The 27,092-nt window shown below is 32.1% G+C and overlaps 3 protein-coding genes across 6 annotated transcripts in view; 1 reads left to right on the top strand and 2 right to left on the bottom strand.

The window, feature by feature from the left end:
* Positions 1-4,314: 4,314 nt before the first annotated feature.
* On the bottom strand, positions 4,315-8,096 carry LOC125069801 (daxx-like protein). 2 transcript variants are annotated; one of them, XM_047679379.1, is made up of 6 exons: positions 7,934-8,096; positions 7,347-7,680; positions 6,810-7,212; positions 5,983-6,245; positions 5,256-5,445; positions 4,315-4,782 (listed from the first exon to the last, which is right to left on the bottom strand). In XM_047679379.1, exons 1-6 carry the CDS (start codon positions 7,988-7,990, stop codon positions 4,380-4,382), a joined length of 1,650 nt encoding a protein of 549 aa, XP_047535335.1. In that variant the 5' UTR covers positions 7,991-8,096; the 3' UTR covers positions 4,315-4,379. The 2 variants fall into 2 exon arrangements, with proteins under 2 accessions (XP_047535335.1, XP_047535336.1); XM_047679380.1 differs by having other exon boundaries at positions 7,347-7,528; positions 7,934-8,088.
* Positions 8,097-10,542: 2,446 nt separating this feature from the next.
* Positions 10,543-13,717, bottom strand: LOC125069750 (F-actin-capping protein subunit beta). The gene is made up of 6 exons (XM_047679318.1): positions 13,562-13,717; positions 13,068-13,452; positions 12,617-12,816; positions 11,793-11,904; positions 11,277-11,423; positions 10,543-11,036 (listed from the first exon to the last, which is right to left on the bottom strand). The coding sequence occupies exons 1-5, from the start codon at positions 13,562-13,564 to the stop codon at positions 11,293-11,295; spliced, it is 831 nt and encodes a 276-aa protein (XP_047535274.1). The 5' UTR covers positions 13,565-13,717; the 3' UTR covers positions 10,543-11,036; positions 11,277-11,292.
* Positions 13,718-14,098: 381 nt separating this feature from the next.
* LOC125069691 (atypical protein kinase C) overlaps positions 14,099-27,092 on the top strand; it is a 214,929-nt gene continuing 201,935 nt past the window's right edge. For 2 of the 3 annotated variants that reach the window (XR_007119858.1, XM_047679229.1), the window contains exon 1: positions 24,396-24,647. Coding sequence is in view for 1 of the 3 variants with exons in the window: in XM_047679231.1 (XP_047535187.1) it covers positions 14,672-14,833; positions 16,743-16,863 (283 nt within the window). In the remaining 2 variants the exon portion in view is untranslated. Of the gene's footprint in view, positions 14,156-14,652; positions 14,834-16,742; positions 16,864-24,395; positions 24,648-27,092 lie in introns of those variants that run through there. The other variant, XM_047679231.1, reaches the window with a different exon arrangement.

The raw sequence follows: 27,092 nt of genomic DNA, 5'->3' as shown, positions 1-27,092 counted from the left end.
CCCGTCGGGGAGATGGACGCAAACTTGAAGTTATCATCGTAATTTAACGCTAATTTAATCGATACATATAACAGGACCGATAAAAAAAGGATAAAAAATTTACAAAAAAATAGAAATAAAGAAAAATTCTTGAATGATGTGTGTGATTGATCTGTCCTCTGTGTGAGCGCAGCGCGCCGGAGACCTGCCGCGTAACACTCGTCATCTGTTCAAATTATTTCGACTCCAAAGCTTATTTTCGTATAGAGCTGTCTATACTGCATGAATCACCTCCAAAATTCGCCGTCACGTATCGATACCGATCGGTGACAAAGACTGACCACTGTCACTTGAAAATACAATATCTTCAGTCAAGACTGAAATGCATTTTATAGATAAAATAGTTGATTATTCTTATATAAACTTAGCACTAGATGAATACGTGCTGAAGTCGGCCTTTCCTTGCTCTCTTTGATTTGAACATATGATCTATGTTACCGAATGGCTCGCTATAAATCTAGGTATAGTTCGGCCGTCGTATTGCAAGTGTTGCCTTCGAAGGCCACGTAGGGTACTATGCACTTGTATATCCTTGGAATTATCGATTTTTAACATCAGATTGTCAAAGACGATATGATTTACTAAATATTATGTAAGAATGTAAGGTAAGGCCCTATAGTAAAGCTATTTTTTTATGCATTCAAAATTCATACATCGCCAATTATAGTTTAAATTTTAGAATGTTCGACTTGAACGAGTAACTTTTGTTTTGTTCTCATTTTGAAATGTACATTATTTTCGAAATTGCATAATCGTTATTGTTGGTGAAGTTTTATACTTAGCAGCTTGTAATCAAGTTTTTTATTTATAAAACCGAACTAAAGTATTTGTAAGGACATCTACCGATGTAAAATAAAAATACTTTAGTAATGAGTATATTTTTCTTTTATGGACAAATTACATTTAAAACCTTCAAATCGCTTCCACTGAGTTCGTTTATAAGAATAATATTAGGTTGCATATTTTCGTAGTCTATACTTATACTCATAAGAGGCGAATTTCTTGTAAAACTATCTGTCTTGGTATTAGCAAACGCTGAAGCGCTTTATAATAAAATTAATAATTCAAAAGTAGCTTGGTGACGATCGAAGCGATACTTGTCAAGTTTACAATGTAAGTAACTATTAAGCAATTATTTACTTTTTTACGGGGCAAGGGTTAGGTAGTTATCTGTGAGCGATGATATTAAGTGATGAATTGTATATACGTAAGAATTGAATAAAAGAATAAATATTCAACATTTGTGCAATTTTTTACGTATATTATTTTGTCATTGTGCAAATATGACCGAATTAATAGCATCGGCTATTAAATATATGTGAATGCAGTAACTATTTATTAAAAGTCTGTCGAATTAAAATGTGTACAAAATGAACTTCCGTGACTTGTAATTCTTGTTATTTTTTTGTTTAGTTTACCCACTTTTTATTTTTTTAGTAAATTGATATAAATATTGTATTCCACGGAATTTGTACATTAGGATACAATATACCTTCAGTAAGATTTGTATAAAACAGACAAAAATTCTCCTGCTGATCATCAACAAATAAGCATGAGTATTAACTCTTGTGTATCCGGTGAGGTTCTCAAAAAGAAATTCATACAAATTAATGCTAGTCATCGAGCCCCTTCACACTAACAGTGATATATCCATAAATCTGTTTCCGATGAAACGAATGAATCGTTTTATTAATTTAGCCTAATCGATTTAATTCCAACCTAACCGGCCAACCACTATCAAATATATAGTTTTGGCCGTAAATTATCGATCGAGGTCCACCTGAACCGAACAATCACTAGTACAGACGAGTACGCAAGCGTAGACCGGAAGTAGCTTCTCGACTTTCTCCCTTATAGTCTGAAATGTTGGAACGAGGACGGCCGAGCCAGCGCAGTAACCAGTTTCAAGCCTTGGAAAGCCGAGGCATGGCAGTGTAACACCGGCGACTCGACTGCTACGAGTTACGTGTTATGAGCCAAAGGCAAAGAGTTATAAAATGTAAGATCTGTCATCCAATTAATTTTTGACAAGTCTCGATACATTGTCAATCAAACACAAAGTAGTGTTGTATATCGATAGTTATCTCTGTATCGATAACTCCCCGTAACTAAGTATTGTAAAAACTCGATAGTTTTGCTACAAAACAAAGGCATAGCTACAAAATCCTAGAGTATATTATTATTATTTAATAAAAAATTGCCAATACAATAAAGTTATAAGATATAAATACAGAAAAATATAAAAAAAACAATATTGGATTTAACAAGACCATTTTTAAATATAGTTTTTTTATCTCGTAGCTATAAAATGTTATGTTCTGTTAAAGATAATTAAATTTGCTATGAAAATGGATAGTTCAAAATAACAGCGGCTTATCATTTGCTACCACAATTAAGTAAACGATTTAACAAGTAGTACTTTATATCGTCGTTCAAATTGAATATTATTATGACAATTTTTAATTCCGTTTGATATTTAAATTTTCTCCATATTAGAAGAATTTCAGTAGAGTTATTCTGTAAGAAGAAAATCTCACCGCAGAACACGAGGGCGAAACGTCAGAATATGATACGCGATATTGACTACGATAATGATACACGTATGAAGTCGGCTGTCAACATTACGAATTTCGAGTGATTTACGTGTGAATTTTTACAGATCGCAATGCGTTAGGTTGATAAGGGGAAATAATTTTGTTTGGCTATGTCAAGTGACGAGAAATTTTGTTTCAATAAAAAAAACAATTAATTTTAAATTTTGGCGATTGTAGCAGAATAAACAAATTTATATCTAAAACGATAAAGAAATCGAATTTACTATAAATATCCTATCATCAGCGAATATATCCATACTTTATAAGAATCAGTTGCCACAGTAATGTTGTTTATATGTATAGTAGATATCAGAGGACCCAATGTACCTCCCTACGGTACTCCGGTTCTTACAATTGATTTCGATAAAAATCCTATTTCTGTTTTATTTTCTCTTGCTAAGTTAGTTATTTGTTGCTTTCCGTTTCCCCAAACACTATACACAAAGGTACTAATTACTATTTTATGATCCATGTTGTCAAATGCCTTAGCAAGTTCACACAAACATTTTTTTTAAATCCATATTAGAATGTCCTTGTTAGTAAGTAAATAAGTTTTTTTTTAAAACCTTTTATTAAATAGTGTCTTAACAAACGTCACGCTTCGAAGATTTATAGTAACATGTAAATTAATCAGCGTTGCAGAACTATCGATAGTTTGACTATCTATAATTGACCTCGAAAACTATGCAGGATATCGATAGTATCGTTTTATCAATACTATCGATAGTATCGCTACCTGCCTGTAAGCAATACCATTGATACTATCAATAGTTTTGAACTATCGATAGTTTAGGTTAAAATTAATGGTTTCTGCAATACTATCGAAAGTATTGCTCATGGTGAGATATTGACACGAGACAATACTATCGATAGACTAATTATACTATCGCTAACATCTTAACTATCGATAGTCTATCGATATGTAACACTAAAATCAATATCAGTCGAGCAGTCGGCAATATCCTTTTGCATCATATACCTACAGGCATAGTTAATACATATATGGCATCGACCTCGAAAAATATTCTCGGCATGTGTACTGAATTAGGTACATCTTAGACAAATCCGTTTTTGAATTTTGTTTTCCTTTCTGAATGATGTAAAAAATATTATTTTTCTTATTTTTATAACATTAGCTGTTTTTAATTTTGAAGTCTGTTTTATTTTTTAGTAAATTATTTTTTTATTTGTGTATAACCAAGGTGTTAATGTGAATAAATTAAACATCAAATATATAATAACTTGAGCTTGAGGGTATTTGCCAAAACGCAATCGATTACAAATTATACTAAAAGCCACTAAAAAATCAATTGCTTAAAATAATGACTACTTGGAATGGTAGCAAGAATGCTAGCAGCATTTCCCGTCGAATCGCAATACCGACCCTCTGGGCAAACAATTTACTAACCCTCCTGTCACCAATGGAAGCAATTAAGCGTAGTACTGAACATTTGATTTTTTGCATTATTTGCCAAGGTGCAAATGTCTCAACTGCGAAAATGATTAATTAATGATCTTTCACAGAACTATTTATTTGTTAGGAGACTAATAGTTGGTGTCATTTCTATCGCTTATGTCATTGTTTAGAATATACCATCTTCATCTCGATCATCATACAATTTGTATATCATTTGAAAGATAGAATACACTGAAATAAGATCAATTAAACAAGATATCATTTCATAAATTATGTATTAAAATTATAAAATATGTAACAAAAATAATCTCAGGCATTTATTATACATATTATTCAGATTCTTCAGAAGAGCTGTCCGAAATTTCTATAGTAACAAATGGATCTTCAATCTCTACTACAGTTGTATGATTTTCCCCAAGCTCTTCTAAAATTTCATTCAGGCTTCTTTCATTAAATTCTGGTTCCTTTTTCACCTTTACCATAGACAAATCATTTGTTACAGCTTCAGTGTTTCCATCTGTTATAACATTTTTAAAATTATTGTCATCTTGAGGTGTTTCATTGGTTGTAAATGCTATTTGTTTTAACCTATTATTTGGTAAGTCTTCATTTTCACTTTCATTGGACGAGCAGTCAAAAGCACTGTCTGAATTATGAGAACATTCATCATCGTCTACTTGATTACTCACCACTTTATCTCTTTGAGGTGGCATATTTTGCATCTTCGAGTACCTGTAATTATATACAAGCATTTTAAAAGCGTGGATTTAGTACTTGTTGACTTTTAGGCAGATATATAAAATTTTTATTTGATTAACATAACTTTGTGTTTGACATGTTGGAAAGAGGAACCACTGAGTTTCTTGCCGGTTTTTTTTAGAATCTACCTTTTGAACAGATGGTAGTTTTACATTTAATATAATTCTGTAAAATAATTCATGAGTACCTGTACGAGCCTACTCAAATTAAGTATACTTTTACGTAAGAAATGTCCGTTAAGATACAACTAAATGTATACACCACATCTCTATGTCTCTTCAAGAATTTATTATTTTTATTATTATTATTAATATGTTTTCCAAGGCAAAAATAACACTTCTTGCTTTAATGCTCTTTCGGAACCGTAATGTCTCAATTATATCAGAACAAAGAGATCAGATTATTGTTTCGTTACAATAATCTGATCATTTGGTAATGACTTATACCTTTCAAGTATCTCCTTTTCCTTCTTAACCGCAGCGCGCTTGTTGGCCTCCAGCCTCGCCAGCAGTTCCGGGTCGTTGTCGGCGGGGTCGTCACACTCCTCCAGCTTCACCTTGCTAAGCAGGTCCCGCCACTCGCGTTTCTGGCGCCGCTTCTGCAGCGCACGACCACATTGTGTGAACAGTGCACTGGCTGTTAGCATTTATATTACAAATAAAACAATACTTAAATATGCTTGCGTTATTTTCCTGTTGGTGCCGAAAACTTGGTAAATTTACATTTCCTTCTCATGTTTATGCTATTATTGTGACCGATTCTATCAAATTAACTAACAAAAATAATATACTTTATTTATGAATTAAGATTATTATTATTAATTTAGCTACTATACACACTAATAAATAAATAAGGCTTCCTCTTTAATATTAGTAAGTCCTAATAAATAGGCATCAAAAGGAGATATAAAGTACATTTAGTATTTTTCAATATTTATATGTACAGTTGATTGCCATAATACAATTATTTTATTTCGAATTGTACAAAATCTTAGAAACCTCAAATTAAAATAAACACAATTTTTTACTAGATAAATATACCACAATAGAGCAGGGTGGTGGGAAAATTCCAAATCTACTCTTCATGAGGAGTGGAGCTCCCATTAGTGGTAAATTTACAGCTGTTATTTACTTTTTATTTAATTTAATATTTAATTAAGTAAAATTTTATCACCTTCTTTCATGATTTGCTGCTTATTCCATCCAAGTTTTTCTTTTTCATTTGCTTTTAGTACACATTTGACAACATCACGAAAATTTGGAAACATTGGATTGCCATCACTACCGACATTTCTATTCAGGAACCTTTCTAATCTCAACACAGCACCTGCCGGGTGGCCATCTCTCACTTTTAAGTGTACTTTCGATCTTCTAACAGGTATTTCCCCGGTCAGCTTACACAGTTCCTTATATAAAGAGACTATTCGAGCTTTAAACCTTAAAGAATACAATAATGAAAATATGAATAACAAAAGTGAAGTCAGAAAATTTTTAATATTTACAAACTGTTTTCATAATATTCATTAATTCTATATATTACTAACAGTTTTCTATATTTGATTAAATATTCTGAATGAAAGATATTATTCATAAAATATATATAAAGTACCTTGTCAATTTTATTAAATTCTAAGTACATTAAAATTAATTCATGATGCAAATAGAGACAAGCTTAGATTTATATATTAACAGAAATAATGATGTGCAAAAATGCTTCAACCTACAAAAACACGAACTAACATTATTAAGAATTAACAAGAGAAAGTATTTATGATATGGTCAGTCACTCGGATAAACTATATGTATGTAACTATGACTAAATTATAGACATAATTTTAAAAACTTTTCATTTATATATGTCATTGAGTTTTTCTCAGGTACTATGAGTTTCCATGAGTTGAAACATTTTTGGTGGAATATCATATTTCGTGGTCTACCAATGCAAATGATATGCATTGATAAGTTCTATCGTCAATTGTGCAGTGATTAGAAGTTCCTTACCTTTCGCACTTAAGATAAGGTGAATACTTGCTATCAAAACATACTTCTGTCTCGTCTAACTGAGCTATGACCTTTTTACAGTAAGCAATCTCTTCTTCAATTTTAATTATTTTTTCATTGACATCAGTGTGTACATTTATGCTGTATTCTAGTTCCTTATGAGGTATGAGAAGTTTATTTTCATCAGTATTTTTAATTGGGCTGCTTACATCACTATTTTCTTTTGGCTCCTCACTATCAACCAAAATATCATTTGTGCCCAAATTTCCTTCCTGCTCTTTATCAATTCCATTTGTAGAAACATCTTCAGTTAAATCTAAATCTATGATATCTGTTTTCAGTCTTTTACTATTACAGGCATTTTCATTTTTTCGTTTACATGATAATGATGGCAGTTTATTTTCTGAAATATTTTTATATTGAAGCAACAATTTTCAGTTGAAAATAATAATTGATATAATATGATAGAAATATAAATAATAATACATGTTGAATTTTTTTTTGATATCATGCCAAGATAAGAAAAGATAGAATTACCTTTGATATTATTAGTTAAAGTTATAATTGGCACTCTTTTCTTAGTGTTATTTGATTTAAGGATATTACATAGATCTTTAATGTGAGTATACTTATAACTCGGTTCTGTCTTTAGAAGGTTATTTGCTCTTCTCAAAGCTTTTTGAAATATCTGTGATTGCGTAAACCTTGTATCTGTTTTCCTATAAATTTTCAATAATGATTTATTGATAACTCTTATCATTTCTACTGAATTTTCTAATTTCAAACATGTGTCTATAAATTCAGTGAGTAATGGATTATCATTAACGGTTTTATTTAATTTTGCATCTTCATATATCACCGACTCTAAAATCTAAAATAGATATTGTTGATTTACTTTCATTTGAATTTATTACGTTAGATTCCACATGTCCATACCGCCGAGCCATTCCCAAGGTTAAGCGGTAGATTATCTAATCTTTATTTTCTACCAAAGTACAGCACCGAACCGAGTCCGAATGAATGGAATAAGGAAAAGTGAATGTGAGAATATTCCTTAAAATCATTTGTTAATTATTTAATTAAAATTGATTACTCTTATTTAATAAGAATTAAAATATACTTACACAGTCATCGTCTTCATCATTTTCTGATAATTCAACTACTTCTTCCAGATCATTCATATTTTTAAATATTGGTATTGATAATTTCTATCGAACAAAACAATGCGTACAATTATTTACAAGATTTGACAGTTTCAAATTTCCGTTTGGCCGTCAGCACTCGAAAGTTGGCGGTCAGAGCACATGTCAATGTCATTTATTCTGACGACTGTAGACCATAGACTTTTTTTCGTGCCCATTAAAACGATGTTTCCAAGTTTTAACTAGTGAATGTCATAATCATATTATGAGAAATTTGGGTTCGAAAATTAGCCAGAAGGGTGCTACAGTATTTAGTGAAAAATTAACATTGCGTTTATCAATTAGTATTTATAAATTTGATTTAAAGAGTAACTAGAAAATAAAACCATTTGAAAGCGCAGCTCTAGTAATCTCTCTTTAACGAGTATTAACGCCTTTAACTTTTAGCCCTATTTTGCACTGTTAAATGTTAATACACAAATATACTTCTCCTTATCGATACACTATATAAATAGTTTCAATACAATAAACAAAGACAATATTAAATTTGACATAGGTGATCATTTATATAATATGCCTTTTTCTTCATGATATAAATATACTCTACCTTTACTATTGTTTAGCGAAACCGACAAAAAACTGAGCATATGGCTAGTCACTATATTCTCCTTTTGAAATGAATTTATTATAAAAATGATTCAAAAAGTAGGTATCGTCAGTAGGTATCAAATCGTATTCATATATACAGCTAAAAATGCTCTAATACATATTTCCGTTCAATTAATAATGTTATTTATTTAATGTGGAATATTACTTAATAGCTCTTTTACGCAGGTCGAGTGAACTGGCAGAAATCGTCACGTAAGGGATAAGTGTTAAAGCAACCTTGAGAGGTTACCTTTATCATATAATTAATAATCGTATATAATTTATTCCTTATTGAAAACAATTTTTTTATAGCATTGGTAAATAGACGAACAAATTGGCTACATTAAGGTTAGTGGTTACCACCGCCCAGAGACATTAACATTAACCGTTACGGTGTAATGGTTAAAAAAAAATATTATTAGATATACATACATGTAAATTATTATTTTTCCTGTTTGTAAAATACCATACTTACCAACAATTCGGAGCCCGATCACCTAAATTTAAGTATTTCAAATAAAATTTAAGTAATTCAAATTCGTTGCCCTTTTTTTATTAACGGAACTTTATTGAAAATTTCAATTTCAAACTAATATTTTCGAAATGTTTGAATTACCCTTTGTCTTTGACATACTTTAAGATTTGCGTATGCGTAGTCCAACGGTTTTTTACTAAGCTTTTTTGCCCAAAATTTGTAGCCTTATATAGTAAAAAAAGGTAACTTGATTATTGTAACAGCAGATTTGTCACTTAAAGGAATCAAACTATGGGGTGTGTGTATAAACGGTTTATAAAACTCAAAGTAAATCATAAAATTTTTGTAAAATACAATTTTTCTAGCCGACAATCGAATTTAGTATAGAATAGAATCATCTTTATTGTAACGTCTCCGTCGAGAGGGATGGGTCCTTGCTCGTTCCCGCTCTGCTGTCTCCTTCTGGACCATGACGGTATCACAGGAGCCTACGGCCCTCCACGTCAATCCCTTGCATCTCCGCCAGATTGCGTCTCGTCCGATCGGTCCAGACGCACGGACCAGGATCTGCCTCTCCACGTTATACTGAGCCAAGCCTCCAGCATATGTTGGACGGTTCGGGCGGCCATAGAGAATAGAATTATCTGTTTTATTGTAGCAGATTGCATCGTGTTTGCTAAGGCCGCACTCATCGCGATAATAATCGTGCGAGAAAACTGCGCCTTCGACACATTGCATCACCGTAGTTTTATACGAAGTCGCGAAGATAATTGCTAATAAAGTCTAAAATGTCATCGTTAGACTTTGTAATCCATATAAAAATAATATTGACTCACGACTCCGCCTTATGTACCGAAGTATTTAATAAGGCATCCACCACGAATATTCGCGTTTTCGCGATGAATGCGGGCCAGACATTTTTTTTTTCCTTAATGTCTTTCACATCTCTTGTGAGACGTATTTGGCCAATTACGACGTTATATGAAAGTAACACGCAGGGAATTTGTTCGGTGTTTAGCTTTGAAAAATGGCCCAGACATTATCAGATTCTGGGCAGTGAAGCAGTGCTCATTTTTAAAAGACATAAAAACAATGGAGATTTTAATTTCATCTTTACGTATGTCATTGAGCGAAAATACGAAACATTTTCTTTTATTAGTTTTAGGAAGGTTGTCTACCTTTCGCCCTGGAATAGATACCGTTGTTGCAACACCAAACATCGGATCATAAATGTTAGGTCATCTCTTATTGAGCCTTCTCGAACTAGTAGTGTAATAGCAATATATGTGATTAGCTAACACCTGTTTAATGGGAACGGGACCTTTTCCGCCTTAGAGGTTAAGTTGAGCTTAAGAAAAAAAGAGACATCGCAACGCATACCAGGCATTAGATTGTAAATGATACAAGATTAGTAAATACAATGTTAAAACTGTCATTTAAAGAAAAAAATAGGTAAAAATCAACAAAATCAGATAAATATACTTTATTTAGAGAGGCCAATCCAAAACTATTATTGTATTATGAAGAAAAACATTATGTTCTCTGGATACAATTAATATTGCAACATTAACAATTGGCTTAGAGCTTACCATGCATTAAGGTTATAATAATAACATACTGATATCTTAATTGTATAGAATATCTTAAATTTAAAATGCGATTTTCTAATTAACAATAAAAAATACTAAGCAATAAAAATGCAATCAAAGAGATGGACATATTATTTTGGGCTAATTACATTTTAACTAAGCTTTTATTCGAACCCTCACTACTTATTTAAAATAACACAATAATATGGACATTTATGAGCACCATAATGGATGCTTATTATAAAATTTTACATTAATGAATTGTGTTGATACCAATAACTCGTATTATTTATAATAAAATACTACAATTTTCATGTTTTATTAACTTTTTCTATGTCGTTGTTAAATATTTAACCCAAAATCTCCAACTCATCTGAAACAAATGAATATTCTTTTATAAATTATTACATAACAATACTTATTTATATTATATGTTTATAAATATTTTCAGCCCCATCTTAAGCACAACTAGTTATCGGTTGCAGTGTTCTGGTGTATTCCCACCGCCTCAAAAGAGAACTTCATTGTCCACAAAACGAGCGGCTTCCGGGTTTTTTTGGGCGGATTAAAAAGGGCCTGATAGTATTATTATTATATGACGTGAAATATTCACCAGAGTAGTCACAGTCTCAGTCGGCGCGAGTGACTTGTCTGCGCTGGAGCAGTGCCTCGGCTAAATCGTGCTGCAAGGCTGCCTTCTGTCGTGCCACATTTGCTGGCACCGTTGATCGTAGACCATTAACAATGTCTTTTGTCTTTCCTTTAAAAACGCACCACATTATATAAAAAGGAGAATAAATTATAGTGGATATGATTGATTATTACATTTATTGTAGGTCAGTGTATTAGAAATTGAAGTGTATCGAATAATTTCAATAGTTAAGTTCAATAGTTAGTAGTTGTAACATATAGAAATTGTAAATGGAATATGGAGAAAAATATTGGCACTTCTTTTTAATACAATCACATTAATTTCAAAAAGTTACAACAATAACAACCAGAATATGATGTCATCAAATTTTCGTTAATATTTATCCCAGTAGTACTTAGAGATAAAATGAATATTTATCCCTGTTTCAAAGTACTTTAAATGCATCAGAAAATATGTCAATTTAAATGGAAGACTTACCAAAATAAATGTCATTTAAGGTATTACGGATCTTATTTTCCATATCTTCCACCATACGACCAATATTAGCAATGTGTGGAGTAACATCACTTACTGAAGAATCTTGTTCGGCCTGTTAAACCAATGTCATTTTGTTATTGAATACTATTTAATTTAATTAACTGTATTAACAAATATTTTGTTTTATTTTTATAAATCTATACTAAGAGTAACTTATCGTAAAGGCACCAAATGATTTAGGATTTTTGTAATATAGTTTGAGCTACATATATTATGCATAGTTAGTTTATCAAGAATATAATATTGTTTATTAGTTGTTTGATACAATAATATATATGTAATAAGAACATCTGATTACGTTTGCCATGGCCGAAATACTGTTATTTGCATGGCAATGAGTAAAAATCTTCACAAGAGATATTGAAGTTCATATAATTACATACTGTGTACACATAATTAATACAAACATGCACCCTAGTAATCCTCTAGGATGACAATCTTACAAGACCAATGAGAGGTCACCCTTAAGATAAAACTCTTCTTTGCTTTCCGAGATACAGAAGTACAACAATTGAAAATTAATTGTCAAAATATTCACTTCAATTATATGTCAGCTTAGTTTATCTTGTATTGATGGAGTACACAAATGTATAAGTTAGCCATTTGGCCGATGTAATGCTTAAGGCACAAATGTGTTTAAATTACATTATGATTATATATAATTCTAATTATTATCATTATATTATATAGATATTATGCATGGCGAGCCTTTCATTGGATCTATTTTGCTGTCATATAGATTTATAGTTAATTTCTTTCATTACCTGTCTGGTGAGACTTCCCCCTAAGTTCATGGTTCCACTGCCTTCCTTGTTAGTTTGGAGCCAGAGCATAGCAGTTGAGGTCAGCTTATAGTGAGCATTACGACCTGAACTCTTCTCCACCACTTCAACAACATGGATGGAGTCCCAACAACCTTTGATTTTTTGGGATCCATCTCCTGCTTTTTTTATTAGAATTACACCTGTAACCAATTGATTATTTAGAATATTTTTTTTTTATCTTTGTCAATACATTTATTACAAAATATGTACTTTTTTTAATTTTATAATACATTATGTATCATTAGTATAATATTTTTTAAAGAAATGTAAATATTAATAACTTATTATAAATTGTAAAAAATAATCTGTCTTTTTTATACTTTCACTTTTCAAAACCTGTTTGGTTAAAAAAATTATATTTATTGCACATAGTAAAACCAAATGAAATTACCTGCAAAACCATGATCCATATCCCATAAATATACTGAGCTAACTCCACCTTCGAAATACATCTCCCTGTACTGATCGAATGCCTGATTTGCCTCCATCTCTAATTTTCTCAGTCTCTCAGATGGCATAGAACCATCTTCTAAAGGGGGATCGTACGTATTCGACCATGGAGACCGGTACGAGTCTCCATCTCTGTTGTAATCACACAATAAGTAATCTTTCCCGTTACTGCGATCCTGTGCAATCTTTAACGGTTGGTCAACCGATGATAACAAGTCCTCACATAAACTCGGCACTAAGTCGATCAAATCTGTCAAATTTTTCTCAATTTGTTGAGGAGGCAACCTCCTCATCAAGTCTAGAGCACAATCCATCTGCTGTTCTGTCTGTAATTATATATATGAATGTATAAATACAAATTATACTAAATAGAGCAAGTATTAGTCATCACAACAAATATATCATATTGTTATCGAATATTCGTAATATATTTACCATGGTTCAAAGCAAACTTTTAAACGCAAAGTTAAAACTGTTAATGAAACTTAAAATTATTTTAGATTTTATCTGGAAATGTAAAACTAAATTATTAGTAATTCTGTGAGTATGATTTATGAACTTCTTGAAGTTAGTGAAATGACATTAGTTCAATGTTGCTTCCGTTCAAATTTCAGAACTACAAACATATTACATTCCCACGGGTTTTATATTTAATATTTTTTTAGGGTAAGGACAAATTGTAAACAATCTGTTCTTTTGCAGAAATGTCAAATATATATTTAAACTTCTTTTTTATTTATATAGCAATAATATATATAACAATGATTAACAATATGTATTACCATTCTTGTAACATTGATAGCTCAAATTCATATTGAAACGAATGTTTATCTGCCTTGGTCTCTTTCAATTCAACTTCTTAGGTAAGACAAGGATAACTATAGTATTATTCTATACCTTCTATTAATTTTGCCACTCTTTCATGTTTTTTTAACCCAACTGATTCCATATCCTGTAAGTAAACTGTCAGTTTGTCAATCCAATGTTGTTGTGTCAAACTTTTGTTGATACTACTTTTTGAATAAATAGGTATTGTATGCTAATTTACCAATAACTTTTTAAATGAAATAGTGGTTTAATTAAAGCGATATTTGGTTATTCATTCATTGAAGTGCTTATCTGCGTAAACTATTCTTTGTGCTTATCAAAATGATTCATGATATGGGAATGTTCGGTGCGATATAACACCTTAGCGCCTGTTATACGTCCCGAAACGGGAAGTAGACTTCATAACTACATACCGCTGGACTCACACAATGATCAATTATTAATTATAACGTTATCTTTTTTTAATCATCTTTTAAAGGTTATGCAAAGAAACCTTCTAAGAACTTGAAACCTTATGAGAGATTTGGGAGTCTGTAAATCTTATGAGGAGTAAATAAATAACTTTTAAAGTAAACTTAGAATCCATTATTATAATTCATGTAATTTTTTTTATTATGTGTCATTCTTATTTACTTTTCTTTTGTATGAGTTTAAAATGTATATATAAAAAATATGAATAGTTGAAATATTGGTTTCAGATAGTATAGTATAACTGTCATGATGCCAACTCAACTGGTGGGACAGGACAATCATTCTAATGATGTGCGAGTGAAGACAGTGTACAGCGGAGATGTGTTCATCACATATATCAACCATAACATCACATTAGAGGATTTCACGCAGGAGATGATGGCGATTTGCCGCTTTGTTTCCGATCAGGTATGTATAACATATTATTCTATACTGTACTAAATTCATATTAAAACGAGAATACCTAAAGATAAACAAGTTATTTGCTAATTATATTAATCTTTATTTATAATACAACACTATTCCACTTAAACACTTATATCTACTTTAATTTTATAATTTAAATTTATGATAACAACTCTATCAATATTAAAAATGCCATATTTGAGATATGTTATTCAAGAGCTCGACAGCTGATATTGCATCAATATGAAACTTGTTTATTTGCCTTTACTCTTCCTGTGGTTGGAAGAGGCTGAAGCTACATCTGTGGTTAGAAATAAACATAAGTAAGTTCTTTAGATGTGTGCCATACCGAACATAAACAATTACTTTGCCTTTTTATTCTACATATAATTTGTAAAAAACAATACATTTGCAATAGATATTCATTAAGATATTAATCAGAATTTTAAATATCTGTAATTAATAAGTTATAGTTACTTTTGATTTAACCTTTGTTATCTTTTGTTTGTATGGTCGGGAATATGTAAAAAATTTTTTGACATCTTAAATTTATAGGCACATGAGCATTAATTTTAAATATACATTATAAAGAAAAAAAAAACTATTGTCTATTATTCTAAGTTAAACAAATAGAATGCTCAATTATTATATAACATTTGTTATAAAAATAACAATACAAATTAAATAATTTAACCACATGAATTAAAATGCTTTGATCAAGGAGCTGAGTAAATTTACTTTGAAAGATAATTTACACATGCAACTTGATTCTCAAATTGCATAAACTGATTTGAATTTATATTATAATAAATTTTTTTAAATTGTATCTAATAGCTGTACAGTAATAAATCAAACTAAAAACTAAAGTTCCAAACTAAAATTTTTGCCCAAATACCTACTGTAAAACTATTGATGATTCAAGATTGCTAATAAGATTACAATTTACTCGACTAGAGTATATTTTTATTTTTAAGTCTGTTTTTTTGATTTATTGAAACACAAATGATTACATAAAATAAAACTTATGTTCATTGAAGTCATTGTAATTCAAGTAACCTGGTGTCATCGTACTTGTAATGTCACGCTTCGGTGCAGTTGTTTAGGCAAAAACTAAATGAGTACAATTTTAGGTGAAATAATATAAAAAGGTGGGAATAATATATAACTTAACTCATAATTTAGGATAAAGTCAAACGATAATTCAAAACCAGTTTTAAAAGAGTTGGACTTCTTGTAATAGTTTGTCTTAAGAATCACAGATGGCGCTGGCAACACTGTTTCAATAATAATTATTTAGATACTGTGTTATAAAATTCGTGCTGCATATACAATTGTTTTTTTTTTAATTTTATGTAGTGTATAGTTTTTAATCTATTTATGTAAAATGTATCAGATTACAATAAATCGGTACTTGTAACATTTTTTTATAAAAAACTAAATTGGCTATAATTTTAACGTAGTACTTGTATTAGGAGTGGGTACTACAATTTGGGTCAAAATCGAACCTGACACTGTCAAATCACAAGGCAAGTGTGCCGTTAGGCTAGCTAGATTTCAAGAGACGTCGTGATGCAATATTAATCACAAATGGTTTTTTTTAATAAAGTATTATTTCGTTTTTCGGTTTTAATACCTACAGGTCGCGGATTATTTGGGTACCATTATTTCAATCGGGTTCGAATAATATAGATTATGTTTTTTCATAAAAGAAAAAAAAATTATATAAATTGTCGATTATCTAGTAGGTCATAAATAATATTTACGTTTCTGTAGACTAATTTATTAAATTAATAAATTGGTATGTATTCCATGACGACAAATGAACATCGTCGATTGAAACATTTGAAGTTCTACGCAATATGGCTGAAGCTTTACAACTCGTGATAATATTACATGTAAACATGTTTACCAGGTTTTTACAATGAAATGGGTGGACGAAGAAGGTGATCCTTGCACCATATCGACGCAGCTGGAGCTGGACGAGGCCTTGAGGCTGTACGAGCTCAACCGGGACTCGGAACTGACTGTTCACGGTAAGTTTCGCCATGCAACTTATAATCGATTCCACCCCTGACCTAAAATAAATAAATTGTTTTCGATTTCTCCGCACTTACGTCGTTTATTATGAAGGGGGTTCATTAATAAAATTATTGGGATAATTATGTTTTTAATGTCGTTGTTTTTGGTTATTTTATTCTCAAAATTATTTAAATATAAGCGGTACGATAGCACTTCAGCTGTTTCAACTAGCGACGACAAAATAATTTAATACGCTTGCTGCGAGTGAATGCGTCAGGCTATTATTCAGTTTTGAGATAATTGTGTCTCATTACCAACATTAACATAGAAACGTCGCTAATTACAAATGAGTAATTCTTATTATTTGTTTTTAATTTTTACTTCTAATTTTAGATTTAAGAATAAATAAAGATTACTAAAAATAGACAAAAATTTAACTTTTTATATATTTTAATAAATTTGTTGGCGGAAAAATATGTAAACATGTAATAATTTATAATCTATTTCCGGTCGAATTATTTATTTGAACTTCGATGCGTACTTCAATGTTTGTCATCCTCCATCGAAACATTAAAAGCTACATCGGTAACGTTATCGAGCCCGCCGTGCCGTCCCGACACCGAGCTACGTACTTATCGGGACATTTCGCGTAAATGTACCTATTTTCACACTGTTTACCCGGGAGGGTATTGTGGATTTTCGCTATAAAATTCTTATCTGCCCGCATTGTGAATCCGGTCGGTCGTCATTTCCATATCGAGATTGGTATTCCGACTGTGCCGTTCGTCTGCTTTTTCACCGAAACTCCTGATCACACGTATATCGAGTCACGTCCAACGGGGCTGCACGACTAATAAGTTTGTTTCTATTCGGTTGATTGTTTTAGTTTTTCTATCATCGAAAGCGCAACGCAACGAATCATCGAACGGTACCTAAGATATTTTTACTTTTCATCCGAATATCGCATCAGCGTTATTGTACTTGCGATGTATTTGTTTCTCGTATGTACCAAGAGTATAGAGTGGATATTGTTCGAACGTATATCCCGTGAGGATTTAGGAGGGCCGTTAAAGTTGGAACGCTCCAAACCGAGGGTAAATAAAACGGAAGCGGCCCAAACTTATATGCAAACAGGGTCGGAGAAACTTGCTCTAATAAAGAACAAACATTGCGGAACGTTTTGGTGCCCAACCTGAGGTCGGGTTTGGGCGATGCTTGTCGCTGTCGCAGCGTAATTAGGGACATTTTAATTAACTTTGTGTGCGTTATGAACGCCGATTTGAAATCCTATTTGTGTTAATTGAAATTATGGCCCGTGTGTTGAGCCGTCTTTGTTTGATATTCATTAATACTTTCTCTCCGCCAGTTTTATAATTGCTTCTCTGGTCGGTTAGAAAATGAACATTGACGTATGAAATGTGTATTGAGATCTGACGCATTCTATTTTTAAATAAATTGTTTTTATTAAAGCTGCAGGATGAAATCGAATCATAAATTATATAAATTGTGTTAGATCGGTTTTGTTCGCTGAAGGTGTCTAAAATTGATAAGTTATTATTAGACGCGCCTATAAAGTGATTTTGTCGGAAATGGGTGAGCCCCTTGCTAAGATAGCGTCTCGAACTTGCGCGTTAATTAATGTATCCTGGTGTAATTTCGCGCCACCCGTCCCTAAGTTTCAAGTGGCGCTATATTAAATTCATACTCAGACTGCGTTCCGTTATTTCAGCTTCATTTTAAGTATTATTGTGTATTGTGGCTTAGATTTTTTTATTAGATTAGTTAATTTAAATAAACCTTGAGATATTAGGAAATAACTTTATATTAAATTTTTTATTTGTTAATCATTGTCACCATCACGCCCTTTAATATTTTATTGAAGGATATTATTATAGATTACATCATAATTATAAAGCCATTAGTAGAGGGATTTTTTTCTGAGGAAATTTCTTCTAAAATTAAACATGGCAAGATTTAAGTTTCATTGAATAACTGCCAGAAAAAACCTATTCTCCGCATTATCTTTACTATAAGGTTTTTTTTAACAGCTATATCCACAGTTTTGGCACCGTAACGGAAAATGTCATAAATAATACTTCTTATGATTTAAAATCTATTATAGCATTAACAATTTCGTCTGTAGTCTGTTGTTTTATTTGACGTTTAAAACGAAAGGCACAACTGGATCCAAGGTAAATTTGTGGAAAACAAACTCGCACGACTTCGTTACACGAGTCGGGGTTTGAATATCATTACGTTCTATGCGATTGTTGAATCACGTGACGAAGGGGAAACTGATAAATAAAATACGTTTTATAATGATATTGGAGCATTATCGTCAATGTTTCATAATCGCCTACTCTTGTTAATATGATTATCATACATAGTGTAATTTAAAGGATACCGTTAAGGGTAATTCGGGTTAGTAGGTGTGTATCTTGTATTGGTAAGTTCTAGTTTGGTGAGTACTGAACCAGAGTAATTAGAGGCACAATTGACTCAACATACTGGGTTATATGGGCGTGACGTTGTGACGTATGATTATTCCTTCTTGTATTGCTAGTTTGGGTAAGGGTATCTATAATTTGGTAAAGCAATTGTTCTAGTTAGTTAGATAATAGAAAAGTTGCTACTTATAATTCATCTTTTGCCGTGTATGGCCGGAGATCATTATTGTTTACAAACATGATAAGCAACGAAATAATTTCCGTATATTTTTTTGCTGTATCGTTGAACAAAATACTATATAATTGATATTAATTTCTGTAACTGTATATTTAAAAAAAAATAACTCGGGATATCTTAGCTAGAGGCAAAGGTGACCACTTTAAAATGACCTGTTCATCTAATTTATTGCCATCCATAAAAAAGTATCTCATCTGCTTAAACAACGCTAGCGAGTGTCGAGTTGTTAATTTAATCGTCGACTATATTGCTTCGCGCCCCAGTTACAGTTAAGTACTCTCTGTAAATAACGATATTAAATACGAACTTTAATGGCGCTACTATTATTCGAATGTCGAATACTATTTGATTCGGCCGTATATACACACATAACCTTGTTCTGCTACGAATTGACGCCGTGGAATGCAAACGTCTTTCGCGGAATATTCCGCGTTTTATCTGAGAGCGTGGCATAATATTAGATTTATACAATACGTCGAAATCTATGTATAATCAGGACGTTTCTAGATTTTAATCGATATTGACACTGGTGGTAGGGCTTTGTAAGCCCGTATGGGTAGGTACCAACCACTCATCAGATATTCTAGCATCAAAGAACAGTACTCGATATTGTTGTGTTCCGGTTTGAAGAGAGAGAGAGATAGTGTAACCACAGGCACAAGAGACATAACAGCTCAGTGCCTAAAGTTAGTGGTGCAGCCAAACAATGCCATAAAAAAAAACTCAATACCGCTATTTTACAATTACGAAAATGATCGTTTATATTTTTAATTAATTGTTAAATGCGAATATCTGATATATATTAAATGACTTAATATTACAATTTACGATGCCAGTATCTTCTAGATTACAAATACGATCGCACAAAGTGTTCTTACTTGAGAAATTCTTGAGCACTGCTTTGTGAACTGGAAGCAGCGTGCCGATATTCCACTGGAATTTACAATTTAGTATTACTAACTACTAACTTCGCTTAATTCATTACATTTATTGATTATTTAGGACGTTACCCAGTCCGGTTAGGTAACCTCCCGTTCCAGTTAGGAGACTAAATAACGTAAAATTTTTGGTACTGTAGTTAGTCGGTGGCCATTAAGACCATAAAAAGTAGTATTATGGGCTAGTTTATCAACTGTTATTATCAGATTGAAATAAAACTAGTTTTTAACGGATTTAATCGCGTATATTAATTATTTTAACATCCCGACGTTTCGAGCACTTTGCAGTGTTCGTGGTCACGAGCAGACTAAGGTGACATTTGTCTGTTCGAATTAAAAGTAAATATTATTTACAACTACCGCCGTATCAAGCCACCCACAGTTGAGCGACAACCTGCATTTCTACCATATGTGAAGGGAGTTACAGACAGGATTGGCAATATCTTGAAGCGAGCTTTGATTAAAACTTTTTATTAAATTTTGATTAAAATGAGAACTGAGAATGAATATCCCTTGTGCCTGCTGTTCCACTGACTCACTCATCCCTCAAATCGCAACACAAAGATTTTAAGTATTGCTGCTTGACTGTGACTGAATATATGATGAGTGGGTGGTATCTACTTGCACAAAGCCTACCGCCAAATACTACCACTATATAATATAGTTTATTAGATAGTATGAAATGAACATAGACCTAATGCATTAATTGTATTCTGTACGATAACAATGTGTATGCTCAGAATTTAATCCGGTTTGAAAACTATCGCATAGTTTGGGTGATTGCATTTTGGCAAATAACCGTGTATTTAATTTAGCTTAGTATAATTAATTTACTAAACAATAATTACGACCTTAAATATGCAATTTTCGCACAAAATTTATTACACGTTTATACTTCTAGTTATACACATAATTACAAGGATTTTTTTTTAAAATTATCAAATCTCAAGTGATGTTTTGTTTGTGCCTTTGGTGGATTTTTATATATATTTTTTAATGTTCCTCTGGTTGTGTTGAATGTTTAGTCCAGGTACCATCACAATCAATATTTCAAGATTGAATTAACTGATCACTGATATAAATTATATTGTTGGACGCCAAAATCTTTTCAATTTATATTGATTAAGATTATTAATAATGTCGATTATTAATAGGTAGTATACACAAATACAGAAAAAATACAGAAATTGTGGAATAGTCTGACTTTGTATTAAGAGATTTATTTAACATGTTAGTATACTCTGTGGATAGTTCTTGCAACTTAACATCAAGCCATTATCATTATAATTGAGTTGATACGATGTTTAAGCTATTGACGACGATATAAAAGTCTAAAATGTTTCAATATGTTATTGATAAGTTAAGATATCTGTTTTGGGGCATGAATTTATTAATAGACTTGGTAAAAACACGGCTTCGCTCGGGTGAAATAAATAAAACTAAACAAATACGGTTTTTTTATTTATTTTTCATATAACTTTATAAACCTTATGATTATCAATCTTCTATATTTTCTATTTAAGGTGGTAACAATAATCATTTTTATACTTATTTCTGAACGCACCTGTAAACGTCAACCCATTAAACTGTCATGTCATTGAATTTTATGGATTTTATATCGAAATATCTCGATTATACGAATTTTGCGGATATATGTTGTCGATTAAAAATAATTATTTTTTAATGATCTGTACCTATTTGTGGATAGGTTTTGAAAATTATTAATATAGCTTGCTTTTATTGAATAATTTATTTTATTTAAATTACCATGATGATTGTGATGCATTTACTGTTGTGATATTATTTGGTAAAATCGGAAATTATTTGTTTTCCTCGTGTCTTATTATTTACTAAATTTTGTCCGCTACTTTGTTCGCATAGAAGTTAAAAATATTTGTAAAGTATATTAATTTTAAAACGATACCTCCTAAGATATTTAATGAAATCAAATGATGTGAAGTGCAATTTTGTGAATGTTTTATTTATTTGGATAAGGATTAATATTATATGTATAAAATAACTTCGCAAATATTTATTTACCATAAAAAGTTATACTGACAACTTTAAAATATATGACTGTATATTTTTTAAGAAATTTTATAGGATAACAATTCAGTCATACATGATATTTGCCAGAAATCGAAACATAAGCTATCAAATGGAATAATTTCCGATTGTTTTTTCGGCATTTTTCACTGATACTTACTTCCTCAATAGATGGTCTTTCTAACATTGGAAGAGTTTTTCAAATCGAACCAGTAGTTAGATAGCGCGTTTAACAAAACAAACTCTTCAACTTTGTAATAACTTAAATAGTCTTGGTATGTATACATGGAGAAGCATTTTGTTTGTCTTGATAGTAACAGCAGAATTATTTATAGTTTCTTCTTAGAATTCACATCTTGGAAGAGTAATCAGAACTAATGTAGTTTTATTCAACGGTGCATTCCTATGTGTTAAAGGTCAGAACTCCGTACATTTGATTAATGACAAAGGTGAGGTGACCTGAATGTCTTGATATTAGTAAAAATGTATAGTAATATATATAAATTTATCTTAATACAAGAACCACCTATGAAGAGACGATTATAGAAATGAAAGGATCTTTTACGTCTCTAACTACAAATATCTACTTTCGTCTGCCTCGTCGGTCTTGTTAGATGTAAGGTCCCGATCCCGAGATTCTGGGTTCGCACATTCCCGTGTCTCGGAACGCACGTTGTTGTTACGCGTAAACTCTTCCCGGCCGTGGTTGGATTAGTGAGGAGGAGTAAGGGAACAGAGAGTGCATCTGTGTTTGTGCACACACTAGTGCACTGTAATAGGTGTAGGCTGGTCTCACTTGACATTGGCCGACGAGGCTAGGATCGATCGGGAAGTTTCATCTCAATTTTTATTTCATGACTTTTATTTGCAAACATTTAATGTAACATCATTTTCCTTATTTCTAACTTAAACAATGGCTTCAAAACATTTTTTTTACCTTTTAACCCTTTTAAAAAAAAACAGATACCTTTCTTTTTTATTATGTCTGACTTAGTCTGACAGTGTTTAGAGTTTTATTAAGTATTTATTGCTTTCAAAATTACTTTTTCTATATATCGGTCGATAGAAATTTTATGTTAAAAGGAACTAGCTTACATAATAATAATAATGACAGCAGACAATAACACACATAGATACAGCAACAGATTTTAAAGATACATTATAAAAAAAAAATTGAAGCACAATTTTAATTTACTGAAAGCTCTTTCTAAAGATTGGTTTCAAAGGATAGTGAAAGCCTCCGTACATTACATTACAGTTCTTTGATTTGAGTCAGCGATTTAGCTGTGACGGGTAATACCATTATGTGCCGTGTAACTCGTTCGGTAGATCTAAGCTCGCTTTGAACTGTTATCCAAATCCTTTTATGGTATTGAGCCTAAGTTGGCTTTCGTTGCAGTGCATTCATATACAAGTAAAACTTATCTCATCTTTAAATAAATGCTTTATTCCTAAGTACATGCAATTCAAAATTCTTTTGAACATAGGTTGGCGCAAATATTTGATGTAGTCGGGCAATGTCCGCGCCTATGCGGGCTTCGTCGTTCCGATCCCGTGACGTTTCCCCGTCCCGCGCCAATTTCAACTGCTCATAAAAATTACGATCCAGTTTATACCCGACATTATTACTAGCCTTGGCCAATCGTCATCTCGGACGAGCGATAAAGCAATTATTCATAATTTGCGATAATTATATCGTTACACTTATTATTTAGGCTTTGTTTTTAAATTATGTAAAACAACTCAGGTCATTGTTCCAACTTGAATGATATTTCCATTTTAATGATCGATGAAGGCCGTGACGTCTAATTGGCGGCTCCGCTCTGACTCCGCTCGCATCGCTCGAGAAACGTTCGAAACAGTGTCGTTGTGAAAATCTCTGCGCGTACGCGTGTTTTTCGCGCGCCAATGCGCCATCTGTGCTCGATCGCGGCGGCGACCGAGCCGTCGTCGGTGACAATTTCGCATTTTGTAATGTCCGCGCCGATGCAGTGAACGTGGAGTTCGCGAGTGCCGTGTTTATGTGTTTCGTTGGTGATTACGTGAATAGTGTGGCCAGAATGGAAGCGTTGACCTCGACAGCGATCGTATCGTCCGGGACGTCAACGGCTCGCAGTGCGACCGGCGAGGTGGTTTTGTGTTTGTTTTTGATCGATAGCGTTGTTTTGCGCAACGTTCTCGACGCGGCACGTTGTTTTCTGCTTTTGTTTATACGGTCCCGCCGGTCCGGTGTCTGAGATAATACCGCGGTTGACCCACATCACGCTGTACCGGTCTTCAAAATTTCACCCACTTTCCGTCACGGGTTTTATTAAACATGCTCCCAGATAAGAGAGTTGAGTCGTATTGTTTAGGTGTTTGTTTTGTACCGGTAAATAACCGGCGTAATGTTTGCAAGTCGTGTCGTGTTTTGGATTAAAATCGTCCGTGTTCGAATTGAATCGGTATCAATATATAGTTGCCATAGATATATGAGTTCGTTGAATCCTAATTGTGTACAGTTTGCTATGCATACTGAATGAATTCTCTCATGCCGTTATCTAAACTGAAATAGTTGATGAGAAATTTATCAATGTTGTTTGGTACGCGTTGCAAGAGCCTTTATGCATAGACTAGATATAATAAATACGTACCAAGTTGACCTTCTGATTACAAAAAGTGTAAAATCTCGGCCAACAGCTCGCTCGTGCACTGTTTTCTTAAACTATTATAACTTCTAACGATTTAAGCAGATTTAAAGCGCTTTAATAAAAATAACTCAATAACTCCATATAATCCTGTGCCTCGATAAATTTCATGACGATCGGTTGATTAGTTAAGATGTGAAAGCGTAACATGTAGACAAACTTACTTTCGCATTTATAATATACTTGTTTTGATCTGTGGTTTCGCTCGCGATTTAGGGGTTAAGAATAAATCAAATTTCATCAAATTCGGTTCAGTGGTTCGGCAGTGAAAGATCAACAAATAGACAGACCGAGTTACTTTCGCATTTATAATATTAGTAACAAAAACATCCATATGATCTATCTTAGTATAAATTTAGCTATGTGTAATAAATTCTTTTTTTAAATAGTTTTTTTTTTTTAATTATGTAACGACTTTGATAAGTATCTAGCCTTGCATCGGATTGCGTTGACAGTCGGCTATTGTTATGTATACACGGAATATGCATGAAAATGCATATTGCTTACTCGGTAACACAATTATTCGCGAGCCGTTAAGGTGATTCTTGATCGAATTGCATTTTGATTTATGTATAACAAGTCTTTGTGGTGATATTAAAAAAATTATATCGCAATCAGTATTTCAATCGTGTTGTATAAATTTCGAATTAATTCAATTAAATAAATATAAAAGTGACTTATATATTTAAAATTAAATTAAACATAATTTAGGCATGTAGTCGGTAAAAAGGGCTATCGAACCGTCATTGATCCAGGTTAATTTTGAATATCAAAATGATAACATATATATTTATATTTGTCTGTGTGTATAACACTGTTTTTCAAAGAATTATATGACAATAAAATGTACATCGTTGCATTATCTATAAATGTATGTAGGTATATATAATATACGTATTTAATTTAAATTTAAACTCTGTAAATGTTCCACTGCTTAACAATAATCGACTTTGTCCATTTTTCTTTTTCTATATTTATTCATTTATATATATATATATATATATATATATGAGTAGAGTACATATAGAATGAGTAATACTTCGTACAGCGCCAATACTTATGCGCAGTGCTGACCACTTACCATAAGGTGGTCCATCTGTCCGTCTGTCTGTATATATTATATAAAAAAATCAATGCTCTAATACAATTCAGATAAATTTGTGGCGTTATTTAAATTAACATATGCAGGTTTCTACACGATAGGTTCCTTCACCACCGAACACGAGATGTATTAAATACAAATTAAGTACACGAATACTCAGTGGGGCTTGACTGGGTTTGAACCCGCAATCTACGTTTAGAATTAACCTTCGTTTTTAATACTTGTATATAAAAATGAATGTTTCTTTGTCTCGCATACGACATTAAACCATTCAACCGGTTGAGTTGAAACTATACACATATGTTGTTGATACGATAGGTGGCGCCCGAGTCGTATATGATAACTGTTCACAAATGAAACTATATTATTTAATTAGTATGTATTATTATATGGTAAATATATCATGATTGTTTAATCGAAACATCGTATTTTAGAATATAAACTGATTACTATTGACATGAAAAATTGTTCAGCTTAACGTCTGATCGAATATTTGATTGTTAGTTTCTAATTCTATAAACAAATAACCATATGGTATAGGTTTGTCAAGGGAAAAGGATTTCCAAACAAACCCAGGCAGGCACCACTGAATTTTGTGTGCTTAATTTGTGTTTATAATTCATCTCGTGCTCGGCGGTGAAGGAAAATATCGTGAGGAAACCTGCATGTGTCTAATTGCAACGAAATTCTGCCACATGTGTATTCCAACAACCCGCATTAGTGCAGCGTGGTAGAATATGCTCCAAACCTTCCCCTCAAAAGAAAGATGGGGCCTTAGCCCAGCA

The sequence above is a fragment of the Vanessa atalanta genome, chromosome 16, assembly GCF_905147765.1.
Source record: "Vanessa atalanta chromosome 16, ilVanAtal1.2, whole genome shotgun sequence".
Classification (NCBI taxonomy): Eukaryota; Metazoa; Arthropoda; class Insecta; order Lepidoptera; family Nymphalidae; genus Vanessa; species Vanessa atalanta.
The sequence above is the reverse complement of the archived record's forward strand: the minus strand, read 5'-3'. Positions and strand labels throughout refer to the sequence as shown.